The sequence below is a fragment of the Dasypus novemcinctus genome, chromosome 10 (assembly GCF_030445035.2).
Source record: "Dasypus novemcinctus isolate mDasNov1 chromosome 10, mDasNov1.1.hap2, whole genome shotgun sequence".
Classification (NCBI taxonomy): domain Eukaryota; kingdom Metazoa; phylum Chordata; class Mammalia; order Cingulata; family Dasypodidae; genus Dasypus; species Dasypus novemcinctus.
The window spans coordinates 73,326,427-73,341,927 of NC_080682.1; the positions used below are offsets into that span (position 1 = coordinate 73,326,427).

At 38.8% G+C, this 15,501-nt stretch overlaps 1 protein-coding gene across 2 annotated transcripts in view; it reads right to left on the reverse strand.

Moving 5' to 3' along the window:
- Positions 1-13,408: 13,408 nt before the first annotated feature.
- PRMT3 (protein arginine methyltransferase 3) overlaps positions 13,409-15,501 on the reverse strand; it is a 155,330-nt gene continuing 153,237 nt past the window's right edge. For both annotated transcript variants that reach the window (XM_012525660.4, XM_004459811.5), the window contains exon 16: positions 13,409-14,429. In XM_012525660.4, the coding sequence (XP_012381114.1) occupies positions 14,320-14,429 (110 nt within the window). In that variant the 3' untranslated portion in view covers positions 13,409-14,319. The remainder of the gene's footprint in view (positions 14,430-15,501) is intronic.

A 15,501-nucleotide genomic window follows, 5' to 3' on the forward strand; every position in this document is an offset into this window, starting at 1 on the left:
TGTTTTGTTAATAATCTTTCTGATTTTATTTATCTGAATATCATATACTTTCCCTCATTTTAAAAAAATTTAATTTTAATTTCTCCCCCCCCCCCTTGTTATTTGTTCTGTCTGTTATCTGTATCTGTTAGTTGTGTGCTCATCTTTTTTTAGGAGGTAACAGGAACTGAACCCAGAACCTCCCATGTGGGAGGAAGTCACAAATCACTTGAGTCACCTCCACTCCCTGCTCATTGTATCTTTCATTGTATCTCCTTATTATGTCATCTCACTATATCATCTTGCTGCATCATCTCATTGCACCCATCTTGTGTCAGCTCACCATTCCAGCCCATTGCATCAGTTTGCTGTCTTGCTTGTCTTCTTTAGGAGACACCAGGAACTGAACCTGGGACCTCCCATGTGGTAGGCAGATACCCAACTGCTTGAGCCACATCTACTTTCCTCTCCTTCATTTTTGAAGGACAGTTTTGTCAGATAGAGAATTCTTGGCTGGCAGTTTTTCTCTTTCAGTATCTTAAATATATCATAGCACTACCTTCTTGCTGCCACAGTTTCTGATAAGAACCTGGCACTTAGTGGGTATCCCTTGTATGTGATGTATTACTTTTCTCTTGCAGCTTTCAGAATTCTCTTTATCCTTGGCTTATGACATTTTGCGTATGACTCAATAGGTCTATTCAGATTTACTCAGTTCTGAATACGTTGAGCTTCTTGGACATGGATATCTATGTCATTCATAACACTTCAGTAGTTTTTGACCATTATTTACCTATTCTTTTTTTCCCTTCTCTTTTCCTTCTGTGATACCCACAACACATATGTTTGTGTGCTTTTTGCTGTCATTCAATGCCATGTCCCTGCTGAATTTTTTCCTTTTTTTCCCTTTCTGTTCTACTATTTGTGCAATTTTGCATGTCCTATCTTCCACTTCACTAATTCTTTCCTCTGTTCAAATCTGCTGTTGTGTGATTCCAGTGTATTTTTAATTCTTCCATTTTGCCTTTCATTACCATACGATGTTATTTTTTATGTATGTTTACAGTTTCTTTTGTATGTTCACCCAGTATTATCTTAATATCCTTTATCTCTTTCCTCATCTCGTTGAATTGATATAGGAGTCTTGCTTGGACATCATTGATTAGTTCCACATTCTGCATCCCCTCCTGAGCCATATCTTCCTGTTTCTTGGTATGGCTTGCAATATTTTGCTGACGACTGGGAATGTTTATCTTGATGGGTTTATTCTTTTAGTCAGTTTCTCTCTCTCTTTCAGTTAGGCCAGTAAAAATAATCTATTTGGGAAATGGGGGAAGGAACAGAGCTTGCTGAAAAACGGGAGAGAAACACAGAAATACACACCAAGATTTGGTGAGGGCCCCTCTAGGCATAAAGAACCCAGTTTTTCTCTCTTGCTAAGGGTTTTATTTTTGTTTGGCTTTGTATTAGAGGTCATCTTTGACACTTGGTTCCACTTATTCTGAATCTTTAGAATTGCCCATGTTTAACTGAAAAAAATAAAAGAACAAAAAAGGAAAGAAATAAAAAGATAAAAGATAAACTGTTTTATTATTATGAATTATTAATATGTGTCAATAAGTTTGTTTTTTTTTTAAATACAGGTAGAAAAAAGGAAGAAAACTGAGGCAAAGTAAGAAATAAAAATAACAAAAGAAAAAATAAGGCAAACAAGAAAAAAGAAAAAAATAAGAGAGAGGTATTTTTAAAAAAGGCCTCCCCTCAGGCACAGGCTTCTGGCTAGGCTCCTCCTTGTTGAACATTTATGCCTTCTATCAGTTATCCCACAGCCTGCCTCTCTGCAGGTAACTGGATGAGGAAATGGAATAATACTAATACTAATACTAATAATAAAAAACAGGCCTGTCTCTCAAGCCTCTGGCCTCTGCCTAGGTCCCCCCTTACAAGCCGGTTCTCCCCACAGTTGGCTGTTCTTCTGGTGCCCACCTGGGCACCCCCCCAATGGCCCTATCACCATGTGGCCTGCCACTTCCCCATACCCATCTGGGTACCCTACACTGCCCTGATCAATCTGCTGTACACCCAGTGTCTGTCATGACCATGAAAGCTACCCTCTGTCCAAAACATTATTTTCCTTTAAGATAGGAGAAATAGTAGCTTATTTGCATGCTAATTGGAGAACAGCATACAAATTCTGATCATGCCATGGAATGGGAGAAATGCTGAAGCAACATCTTTGTTTAATTAGTGGGAGCGAGATGTGCGGCACAGGGAGAGGGGCCGGTCTCAGCTAGAAATACCAGAAATTCTTCCACAATCACAGGCAGAAAGACAGAGTGTACGGCAATAGATAAGGGTGGGTTGTAAAGGTTGTTTTTGGTTTTATTTTCCTGGTGAAATAGGAAGCAGTCTTTAGCCAAGGGAAGAGTGAGGAAGCTATTGAGGGTGGTGGGAGACTAAATGGACCAGGGAAATGAGTGATTTCTAGATTCCAGAACCATTTGAGATTAGGGATCATGAATTTGACCAAACCAGTGTTTCTGCCAACATCACTGAGCTGCATAGGTGTCATGGAGTTGTATTTAATTGGAACTGGTTGGGCGAAGACTACACACAAAGTGAAAGAGAGGCAAGGAAGTTGAAGATATATGAAAGGGAGTGTTTTTAACAATGGACTGTGGTTTTTAAGCTGGGTAAGGAGGGAAGTGCCAGCATGAAGGGAGGGACAGTGAAAATATGAGTTAATGGAGTTTGGTATTGGTGGAGTTGAAGGAGTTCTGAAATTGGGATACTAGAGTGAACTGAAAAGCAGGTGGTTAGAATGATACTTAAAATTGAGATTATATGAGAGCCAGGGTTACGGAATATGGTCATTGCTAGAGTGTGGTCATGGGAATGAGTAGCTGAGAAGAAGGGCAAGACCATTGGATGACGAGTCAATAAGCCAAAGGATCAGGATATAAAAGGATCAACTACATGAGATACTGAAGTCACCAATAAAATAGCAGTAGTCTGCAGTGAGTTAGGAGCTGAATTTAAGGATTGAGGGAGTAATTTGGGGGGTGGGAAGATGATTGTGACAAGGCAAGGTTGTTAGTGTTACAGTGTTGATTTAAAAGCTGCAGGGCATGTGAGAGGACAGAGGTTTAAGAATGAAAATGGGAAAATGGTATGGTGGTTTGATATTATGAATTCCAAAAAAGATATTATGTTTGTAAACTGGTCTGTTCTTCTGGCCATGATACCCTCTGATTGATTTAAACTCAAAGGCTTTACATTCAGTTGATTAAATCAAGATTAGGGCTTTGATTCAACCACATCATTAGAGTGTGCAGGGTTGAGTTCCCACCCTTGGTGAGCTGAGAAAACAGAATCTGGACACAGAAGTAAACACACAGGAGAAGTTAAACAGAGAAGCTACATGGACGAAGCTCCATAGACATGGCAGAGTTCCTGGGAAGAGGGCTAAGCCATTCACCTGATAGTTTACAGCTGACTTTGTGAAGAAACAAGAGCAGCTGAGCCTTGAAAAAAAACAAGCCCCAGGAAGAGATGACCCCTGTAACAGCCTACAGCTGAGATCAGAAGAAGCTGGATTAATGGAGCCTTAAGAGGAAAGAGGAAGGCTGAACCCTCACAGACATCACCTGCCATCTTGCTTCAACATATGGCAACTGACTTTGGGTGAGGAAGTAACCTTGAGGAGTACTCGTTTGGGTCTTGTAATTATAAGCTTGTACCCCAAATAAATACCCTTTTAAAAGCCAACGGATTTCTGGTATTTTGCACTGCTACCCCTTTTGGCTAATACAAGAGGTAAGAAAAACAAACAAACAAGGAAGATGTGTTTCACATACAAGCCTAGGGGTATAAATGGTGCATGAGGAAAGACAATCACCATTTGAGAAGGCTGCAGGAGAACCAATATTCTCAGGAGAGAGCAAAGCAATTTGGAGAGAAAAGCAGGTTGTGCAGAGCTGCATGGAGATTAGAGATGGGGGATTTGTAATAAACTGGGAGACCTGGGCTTCTAGTTATTGACATGAATAGAAATAAAAGGCATTGTGAAATTCATCCTGATGGTCCCAAGGCAATGGTTTCAGGGCTGAGTATTGGCAGTGAGGAGGGTCAGGTCCAGCCAGAAGTATGCAGTATTCTTGAGCCTAAGCTAATGGAGTGGTCTGGTAAGCTCACGTGTGTATCAAGACTTTGCAAAAAGTATTTCAGCCACTCAATTTTGTTCATATATATGTATGTTATTGAAATTATATAACACTACAGAAAGTGTGGCTATTAGACAAAAAAATCACCCTTATCTTGTTCTTTTACCTAACATTTTTATGAGAGCTTTTCTGTTGCCACTGATGTAGGCTATGGGGGGGGGGGGGGAGGCTGTTCATCTCTTCGTAGATAACCTGAGCTGTATGTGCCCTGAGCTGTGCATTTGGGACAGTGAGAACTGCAGCCCTGCCCTTGGTAACTATGACAACAACTCTAGTCTCAGAGAAAGAGTTTAGCAATGCAAACACCATAAAATTTAAATATTCAGGGCGGCAGACTTGGTCCAGTAGTTAGGGCGTCCATCTACCACACGGGAGGTCTATGATTCAAACCCCAGGCCTCCTTGACCTGTGTGGAGCTGGCCCATGTGCAGCGCTGATGCACACAAGGAGTGCCATGCCACGCAGGGGTGTCCCCCACGTAGGGGAGTCCCACACGCAAGGAGTGCGCCCCGTAAGGAGAGCCGCCTAGCGCGAGAGAAAGTGCAGCCTGCCCAGGAATGGCACCGCACACACGGAGAGCTGACACAAGATGATGCAACAAAAAGAAACACAGATTCCTGTGCCGCTGACAACAACAACAAGCGGACAAAGAAGACGCAGCAAATAGACACAGAGAACAGATAAGCGGGGTGGGGGGAGGAGAGGAGATAAATAAATCTTTAAAAAATTTAAATATTCAGGAAAATGCAAACCAAATGTGCTAAAAGCTTATCTAGAATGTAGGAAGTCCATGCTAAAAGCTTACCTAGGATGTGGAAGATATATGCTAATTCAAGCTTATTAAGCACTGAAACAAGGAACCATTTGGCCCTTCCTCTGTATAAAAAGACCTCAAAAATCTTGTTCAGGGCTCGGATTTTGCATGAGAAGCTCTTAGCCTGGCCAGTTGTAAATAAATCCTTTTTCCTTCCCAAAATTATTCCTGAGTCCTGGCCTTTCTACACACAAATAATTGAACCTCTCTTGACTTCTACAACATTTTTAGGGGCTCGTCTGGGATTTGCAAATGAAGGCCAGAGAAGGTAGCATTTCACTACCCCTTCCGTATCCCTGAGGAAGCCATGAGGACTCAGGTAAACCCCAATCTGGGCACCCCCTGGATTATATTTAATCCAGAAAAGATGTGGGCCCCACTGGAATCTTCCCAATGAAAATCGAGGGCAATGGAAGGTCTGAAAATCTGGGAATGAAAAAGATTCCAAACACAGAAGAAGGTAAGACTCCCCAGGAAGCATAGTCAGGAAAACCCTAGCTTTAATTGCTAGGGCAGGAGCCCGATCACCTCCCAAGAGAGCCCCAGTACCTCCAGAAATTTGGGGGGAAGCCATTCTCTCTAGGTCTGAAAAAAAAAGGGGGAGGGGAGGGAAAAAGCCTAGTGTTTGAGGTTTGTTTAACTGCATGTTAGAATTTGGTACTGGTCTTATCTCCACTGAAATAATGAAGGCTTGATTATAATAAGAAAGGATGTTTTAGAGGTTCGAGTCCTAACATCCTGGAACTTGGTCTGGATTTTGAAAAACTTGATTACAGGAAAATGAAATGGCTTTTTAGTGAAGCTTGGTCTGGGTGTAAGGTTAAACAGTGAAAAAGGTCTAGCTGGAATCTTTTGTTATGGTGCTGAATTGTGAATGAATTAGCTTTATATCAGATGTTAATGTTAAGTCTTCTCTTTCTAAAGTTTGTAATGGCTGTGGGGCAGCTGTGCTGAAGAAAAAAAAAATATATATATAGAACTTGTAAGTCAGATTAATAAGTTTTGTGCTTCTGTCTGTGTCAGCTCAATGCTGGTGTTGGATTTGTGTGGTTATGTAAAGTGGTGGAATTTGGTTGAGCTGGAACCCTCCTTTGCCGTTGGTGGAGTGAGTTAATTGTAGTTTGTGAAGCAAAGCCATGGTGTGAATGTGTGTGCGCATGCTCTGTTGTCTTGCTTCTCTGGGTCGGCCCCATTTGTGGGAACTCGGGGATTGTCTATGTCTGTGTCCATGCCATGCTCCCGAGTTTGTTGGAGCTGGCCCAGAGGGATGGCTGGTGGAGTCAGTGATTTGAATCATAGCCATGTCAGGACAGGGGGTCCAGGAAAGGGGCTGAATTTGAAAAATTCTTTTAAGCCAATTTTAGCAACCTGGAACTCGCCACATTATCTTCTCTCCCCTCCTCCCTGGGAAGGGGGAGCGGCTTGCCCATTTCCAGTGAGTCCACATCTTCTACTCATTAGCCACACTCCTGTCAAATCACTGATCTACACGGAAGAGGGGAGGTAAGGACAATCTCACCCTGTAAGTCTATGTAAAAATGCTTTAAAATGTTTTAAAGCTACAAACTTGTCTAAAGGAAGTAGGCTATTGCTTGAAAACAATAGACCTCTAATCACTTGATAGCCCTTTCAATAGTCTGGCTGGGAATGGTCAGTGGTGAGGGTCATGAGAAACTGCAGAGAAAAGAAAAGAAAAAGAAAAAACAAAAAACAGGAAAACTATGCAGGGTTATTACTAATAAGGTTCTTTTAACTTTATTAATAAAGGTGTCCAATTCATCTTGAAGTAAAACATACTAAGAACTGTAGCTAAGAATTAGAAGCATTATATAAGTACCCTTTGTGTGTATATATATATAAGCTGGGGGCTATTGCAACGGAGTAAATGTAGACTGGATTTCAGCTATTGTGATGGTAATTGTAGACTGCATTTACTTGTGATTCCTGGAAATCTGGCCCACCCCTTAATAATTCATCTTAAGGTAAAAGCTTAATGAAAACTGTAAGAGTTAAGATCACTTATAGATGCATTTACATTATACAACAGCAGAAAAATAATAACTGAAATTATAAGTGGGTGAATTTAGCCTGAACCTATTATTGTAAAGTGTAAATTCTAAACTAAACTTACCTTTGTTTATGGTCACTTCAAGCCTAGCCTCACCCCTTGCCTTTGCTTATGGTTATTCCATAACAGTTTCTGCCCCTATAGTCCAGGGAAAAGCAGGCGGGAGACATCCCCGTCTCCTGTCCTACTGGCATTAGCAACCCTGCTTTCTCTCATGATTTCAGGGGTGGACTAAATTGCTGCCCAGTGGAATTCTTAACCTTGGGGGTTGAATGTCCACTGGAGTTTTTTATTAGCTCCTAGAACTGGGAAATGAAGGAGGCCTCCTGCCTTGACTGTCAGGGTTCCTAAGGGTGGCAATTCATATGAGAAACCAGTTTCCCCGAGGCTTCAATAGCCTCGGTGAATATACATAAAATTAGTCTCACTCATCCAAAGTCTGCTAAATTCAAAGTAAAATATAAAGTTCTGAAACAAAGGAAAATTGTATTAAAGCATTGGGAACATTTTGGTTACAAGCCGTTAGTTAAGAAACAAAATTCTTGTGCAAAACTGCATGGTCATAGTGCAAATTAAGGAAAAAAAAACCTTTCAGGAGTCTTTCAAATGTTTTGCAGTCACACTTATTTTGTAAAAAATGAAAGTTTTAAGAAACTGAATTATGTTTCTGTGTCAAACTATTCATGTCTGCCTATTTGCTCAAATAGTTAGGGTTAAATATGTAAGTTATATAAGTAATATATATTTCTAAAACCCAAATTAAACAGTATATAAAATAATGCAAATTATAAGTAACATCAATGAGTTATGTTTCTATCTAACTCTATTTGTGTCTGCCTATTTGCTCAGTGTATATCTTCATACATTGGGATAATATCAAATTAACAAATGAAAATTCTTAAAAGAGCTCTATTCAAATTGTTAAAAATTAAATATGCAGTTATATATGTAAACAAATATTCCTGGGGCCCAAATTAGACTAAGCAGGATGGAAAGGTCATATAGAAATCTGATTATATGAACTATTGGGAAAGGGCCTTCTCTTTGCAAAAGCTTTGAGAGAGAGGCTAGATGTGGCAGATTAAAATTATCTTCTAGGATGGGAATTAAAAATCAGTTTGTCCTGTAATTCCCCAGTTTAAACCTTCTAACAGCCTTTAAATAAGGGTGGTCACTAAGTCTATTACCAAATTTCAGTAAGTAAAAGAAAGTCCATAAATGCTATGGAAAGAACTTCCCTAAATCATGATTAAACAAATTATGCAATTATATATATATTTTTAAAAAATTTTTTAAGGATTTATTTATTTCTCTCCCCTTGTCCCCCCCGACCCCCACCCCAGTTGTCTGTTCTCTGTGCCTATTTGCTGCGTCTTCTTTGTCCACTTCTGTTGTTGTCAGCAGCATGGGAATCTGTGTTTCTTTTTGTGGCATCATCTTGTTGTGTCAGTTCTCCATGTGTGCGGCACCATTCCTGGGCAGGCTGCACTTTCTTTTGCGCTGGGCGGCTCTCCTTACGGGGCGCACTCCTTGCGCGTGGGGCTCCCCTATGCGGGGGACACCCCTGCGTGGCACGGCACTCCTTGCACGCATCAGCACTGCGCATGGGCCAGCTCCACATGGGTCAAGGAGGCCCGGAGTTTGAACCGCGGACCTCCCATGTGGTAGGTGGATGCCCTAACCACTGGGCCAAGTCTGCCGCCTGCAATTATATTTTAGAACGTAGTAGTCAGTATGCTTTTAAAATTATTCAGTTTCAGAACTTAAACAAAGAAAAGAGGTTTTAGCCTCCTGTAATAAAGGAGAGAGAACCTTCCTTGCATAAACTATAATGGTTTCAATTTTATTTAGCTTGGGTGTAATCTCCCTTGCTTTATAAAACACCCATTAAATAAATTAACATTATATGTACAAAAACTTTGGAGTAATGAAAATTTTAAGTACATGTTAATTAAATTAAGCTAAAGAAAAAAATTGTAGATATGCTTTCTTAAATGAATAAAGTAAACTTCTTTGGTTGGTAATTGTAATTTAGTAAGTTTATTTAAATGTAAGGTAACTACTCTCTGTGATTGTGGTTAATTGTAAAAAGCTTGTAAAACATCTTCCAAACTGAAGCATTTAAATGGTTCTAGTTGTAGAAGCCATTGTTAATAAAAACTTGGATTGGTATTAATGGCAAAAAGGTAACTTTGTGGTAATAAAACCTGTCTAAAAGTCACCACAAGGTGCATATTTAAGTAAACAGTAATGAAAAGTTACCTCAATTCTATTGAGAATCTTCCATTTTCACTTTAACAATGAAAAATAGTTTTTTTCTTCCTTCTACTACTAAGGTAAAATGCCTGCTAATATCTTCATGGTAAAAGTGTAAAAGTCATTTAATATATAATGTGTTGCATTAAAAATCTTTAAAAATATATAAAAACAAGGAATAAACTTTAACATTGTCAAACTCTCGTGCATTCAAACCAAGCCTTGAATAAGTAACAGGTTGCCTCTCCATGTGAGGCATGGTTAGGTTGGTCACTGACCCCTCAAACAAAAAATGTTTACTATATCACACCTCTGGTTATGCTCCTGAATGCGACGGTATCTACGTTACAGTTTCAAGTTCCGGTAGCAGCCAATGATGGGTTGGTACAGCCAAGCATACAATGGACTTCACCTCCAGACTGGCACTGTTCCATAGTGCCAGAGAGCAGTAAAATACTGGAAACTCTCTAGGATCAACCATGCTGAGATTGGCTCACTGTGTGAAAAACATGCTAAGTGGAGCCATGATTGCCAGGATACTCTAAGTAAAACTTAAACACAATCGGAATTATGACCTGCTCCCTTGGGGAGATAACATGTAAAGCATTACAAACCTGACACTTAAAACTATTAATTGCAACTCAAAATCCTTATGCATTAAGTAATACATTAGTTAATATTAAGGGCTGTACTTTTATCCTGTTCTAAATATATGCCTAATAATTATAATGTTTTCTATTCTGGATCAGGTACAAAAGTACATTAGACATGTTAAATTCTTCCAAATAGTTAATAAACATGCCTATAAAATAAGGTGGTGGTCTTAGCTGAAAACAGTGGGGCCACCAGTGGCTTGCAGGTAGCCGGTTAATTGGTGCCAGGCTCAGCCAGCCTACTACACTACTGTACTCTACTGTGTAGCAAAATGAGGCTTGCTTGCTAGTGATGGGTCACCTATTAAACAGTCAAAATTACCAAAAATTATTCAATTAAAACCAAAGTGTAAAAAACTTTATTCTGTAGTTCTGATCATTCCCACAGCTAAAAACCTAAGGGAATTTCCAACTTGGTGCACCAATCCTGAATGAAACCAACTGCCCAAAAGGTGCCAATTCACCAGAAGCACCTGACAGAACATGAGTGCCAATCATTTAACAGCCTGAAATGCATCTTCAGAACAAAGCTAAGTACCTAATACTGTTATCTATTACAATTTCTCTCTGAAAATAAATAACTTTGAAAAAATATATATACATACACTGTTCTCCACTAACTTTTAAAAAGGGTGCCATCTTTATAGGCACCTAACCTTGTCTACCTCTGTAGTCCAATGTCCTTTAAAAAAAAAAAAGATATTCCAAAATTTTTAAATGTTTGTTTCTTTCAGAATGAACATCTTATTAACTATATGAAAACTTCATCCAGCTTCATACAGAATGCCAGATCCATCTTTTCCAGTCAAAATAAAGTTTTTACACCTTGTTAGGTAAGAACTAAACCCATGGCCAGCAGGAAATAGTTACAGAAAAGATCATCTCACTTCAGCACCCCTTTAAGATTAAAGGTGTAAACTCTCTAAGGGTAAAATAAAATTAATAGATGGATCTGGAGCTTAGCAAGAAATTCACTAAGCACCAATAACCCCCAGGATGACTGCTGGGCAGCCCCACCCCCAGGATTCTTCTGTCCAGGATGAGAACTTCTGAAAACAGGATAAACCCCAGAGGTTACCCAGAAACTGTCTTGAGGCCCTCACTGGGAAATTAATAAGTGGGATAATCAATCAAAACAACGAATACCCACCCACCCCATAACTCCGATAATAATTATACCAAAGCAAAATAAGCTGACATAAAGAGGGGAAATGATGTGGGCTATGGGGAGGCTGTTAATCTCTTCGTAGATAACCTGAGCTGTATGTGTCCTGAGCTGTGCATTTGGGACAGTGAGAACTGCAGCCCTGCCCTTGGTAACCATGACAACAACTCCAGTCCCAGAGAAACAGTTTAGCAATGCAAACTCTAAAATTTAAATATTCAGGAAAATGCAAACCAAATGTGCTAAAAGCTTATCTAGAATGTAGGAAGTCCATGCTAAAAGCTTACCTAGGATGTGGAAGATATATGCTAATAAGCTTATTGAGCACTGAAACAAGGAACCATTTGGCCCTTCCTCTGTATAAAAAGAACTCAAAAATCTTGTTCAGGGCTCGGATTTTGCATGAGAAGCTCTTAGCCTGGCCAGTTGTAAATAAATCCTTTTTCCTTCCCAAAATTATTCCTGAGTCCTGGCCTTTCTACACACAAATAATTGAACCTCTCTTGACTTCTACACCACCACAAGGTCTTAAAAATAATTTTTAATGTATATAATATTCCATGAAGTGAATATATTCTAATTTAGTTTATTCCTGCTTTACTACTGTTACACTATTGCTAATTAACTTCATTTTAATACAATTACAACTCAATGATAGAACATTTTTATGTATATGCTACACTCTAGAACTAGATGAATACTCACTGCTCCCCATTGGCCAAGGATAGGCAATATAGGAAAATTGCTTCTTCTGTAGTTTTTTTTCCCCCAAAAAACTTTATTGGAAAGGTCAAATAAATTACTTCTAAGACACTTTAAAAATGCTCTGCTTTATTCATCATTCTGCTTGGAAGCTCACCCTAACTATTCAGCAAGGGAACAGAATCATGGAGACTTAACAATCAGGACAGCCTCCAAGCCAGTAAAGCTTCTTGAGAGCTGGGCTCCCAGGCATATCTTCCCACAATTCCTAACACTTCAGTATATCCGTGTGCCACATTCTAGGGCAAGGGATGAGCAGGGACGGTACCTTGAGGAGCCCCAAGGAATGCTGAAAACTGCTGATGTAAAGGTTGCTGACTACCTCTTCTAACATTAGGGTTAGTTAGGGCAGTTAGTTTTGGGTCCAGAGCCCATTTAAAAGATCAAGGGTTAATAAGGCCCTGCAAGTCTCGTCTTTTAGGCTCAGAAGTCATTCATTAGTCAAGTTATTTTGTAGCTCAGGGTGGAGTTCAACCACTGCTAACTTTGAAAAGTTGTTTGCACAGTTCTTCTGGTTTTATTAAAACTTTCTAAATGAAGTTGATAAGGAGTACAGTTTCAGTTAACTGACCCCCTTCCCAGAGGGCACTAAATGTTACATTTCAAGTCTTTGGCTTTATGTACATAAATACAATGCCTTTTGAAGAAATTTATGTTAAGTCTTGGTTTCAATTCGTCACGTACCTCTAGTTGCTTATTATTTTCATTATGATTTTTTTTTAAAAACATGGTCCTTATAATTTATGTGTCCTATGGTATGTACCCTGCCATGGTCATTACTGAGTCATACAGTAGTCTACCTTTGGAATCTCTGCTCCACGTGGTAGCTGTTCATTCTTGGCTGTAACTCAAATTAGATTACTTTCCCTGAGTAAGTTTTCAATAAATATTATAACTGTGTCTGTAATACTGATATCACTTCCCTATCATCACCTTATCCCCAGTGAGGTGAAACATGTATTGATTAACTTTTTACCTTTAAAAGCCTGACTGGGCCAATTACAAGCTATGAAATAGACCAGAAGATGGAAACTTTTTCTGTAAAGGCCCAGAGAGTAAATACTTTCAGCTGCATGGGTCATATGATCGCTGCCGCCAACTCTGCTGCGGTACTGTGAAAGCAGCCGTAGACAATATGTAAATGAATGCGTGTGGCTGTGTTCCAAACATTTCTGTTTACCAAAACAAGCATGGTTCTGAGCACTTGAAATGTGCTGGCACATGGAGGTTAATGAACTAAGATCACTCAGCAAGTGTAAGAGGTAGAGCTGGGTTTGAATGCAGGCACTGACCCTAGAGTTTATGCTTCTCAGTAACAGTATGCTATGCTGCCTTGCATATGTCTTGTTTTGACAAAGATCCAGCTGTTGACATTAAAAGATGCATGTGACTCACCTCCTCCTTGAAACTCTTGTTTTCCTAAAAGATTCCTTTATGAGACTTTTTAAAATGCTTCTGATTTAACAAAAGGCTCAGTATGTTGAAATATCTGGTAATGCCAAATGGTTGGCGGTTTTGTAGTTTATTGAAAATTTTTCATTCTGCAATTTAAACTGTCAATAACTGTAAGCAATACAACTTTACAGTGATATAAGTATATTAACAGTTGCATCTTTAACCTTTGCACATAAATTCAGTTTTAAAAAGATATTATATAAGTACATATTTATCTAGATCTTTTAAAACTTTTATGAAATATAGGATACATGTATTGAAATTAGATTTCCTGGGCAGTACTAGAAAACTGCATGGCTAAAGAATATTCACAGAAGGAAAAAGTTACAAAATGAGAATTCAGGTATGCTAGATAGAATCAACAAAGCTGTCTTCAAAAATGATTTGTAGGAGAAGGGTGATATTGCCTTTTCCATATTTTCATCCCTTATACAATTTTTTAATCTACCATATACTAGTATTTTGGCAAATACCACAAACTAAAAACTATTCTTCATCAGAGGAAATCTATAGTAAATGTACAATGCCTTGTGCATGGTTACAAGTTTAGTAAAACATTTATCCAAATAGCTAATCAATTATTACTGTTTAAAATTTGTAGTAAGAAGCTTATTAAAAACAAAAGAGTGTCTGTTCCAAATTTAGGACAATTGAAATGATTTACAGTACAGCTAAACTCCATACAGGGGTTGTGCTTGGTTCAATTTGGCTAACCAGACTTCTTATTTGATTACACAAGCAGGCCACTGGGATCTGTTGATACTCTTCCTCAGAGGAATTCTAGCAAATTCCTGCCATGTTTCCCACTTACTGAGGAGACTATAAAGCATCCACTGTTCATGCACTTATATAAAATTACCCTCCCTAGAATCCTCTTCCCCCACAGCCCACCCACCTCCACCCCCACATTAAAAACTGCAAGTGAGTTGTGCTTTGGTGGCTTTTCACTGGAGACCGTAAGTTTGAGATGAATTATTCAATGTGAGGTTCACAATTAGGGAACGTGGATCTTTCTTATTCTTATGAACTGCGATCTTTCCTTTCAAGGCTTCACCTATAAAAGGAAGGCAAAAAAATGCATTTAAGAATTAAAGGACTACAGTCTAATAGAGAAGTAAATAATGTTTAACCAGTATTTCTTTTTGTTGTGTTGTGAGCTATTTCATTAACTGCTGAGTGAAGCAGTAACTAATGGACACACCACAAGTGTTACAAATGTTACATCACCTGTGAAAGACTGAGCAGAACTACAGAGGTCATGCAGGGCTGGGGGGTGGGGGTGGTCAGTTTTACTGAACTCCTGAATAAGAGGCCCTACAGTGGGTCCTGGGAACAGTCCTGCCCGCAGAGTTCATGGTCAAGAGTGAAGAGAAATAGTTACACCAACAATTACACAAAGGCATGGTCTAAAGTGTGCCGGGGGTAAGGACTGGGGATGGTTGGAAGGCAGTAAAAGGGAAGGCTTCGCAAGAATTAATGGAGTATTTGAGGCCTAAAATCAGGGTTAAGCAGGTTTAATGAGTTTACATATAATGACATTTACACAGAGCCTTCAGGGTATGGCAATTTGAGGAACTGAAAGTTATATTAGGGAAAACTCAGAATAAATTTATGTTTTATAGAAGCACATTGTAAAGTTCTTGGTCTTTAAGGTACTGACAATATAAATGGAAAACTGAGCTTCCACAGTAAGCACAAAAATACTATCTGTCTAAAGGCAAAGACTGATTTCCTAAAGATTTATTAAGTATCCTCCAAATTTTATTTTATTCTAAAATGGAACTATGTGCTTTTCTGATTATACATATTTCTCATCTAAATTTTTCCAAGTGTAAATTTATTAACCAAGAACCATTTAGAAATAAAAAAAGATATTGTTATTGATCATCTTTCCTAGTTTTAGATACTAAGAGTACATCACACAGCACCTGATTGTATGTTTAACAATCTGAATTGATACAATGAGACTCCATATGAAATGGTTGATTCAGAAATCTATGCAAAACAATCCAAGTACTAAAATATATATTTCTTTTAGAAAATGCAAATACTCTACAGGGATAATGAATCTAAACACTTTTCAGTAAGGTAGTAAAATAGCACAAGCAAAACAAACCACATAATAA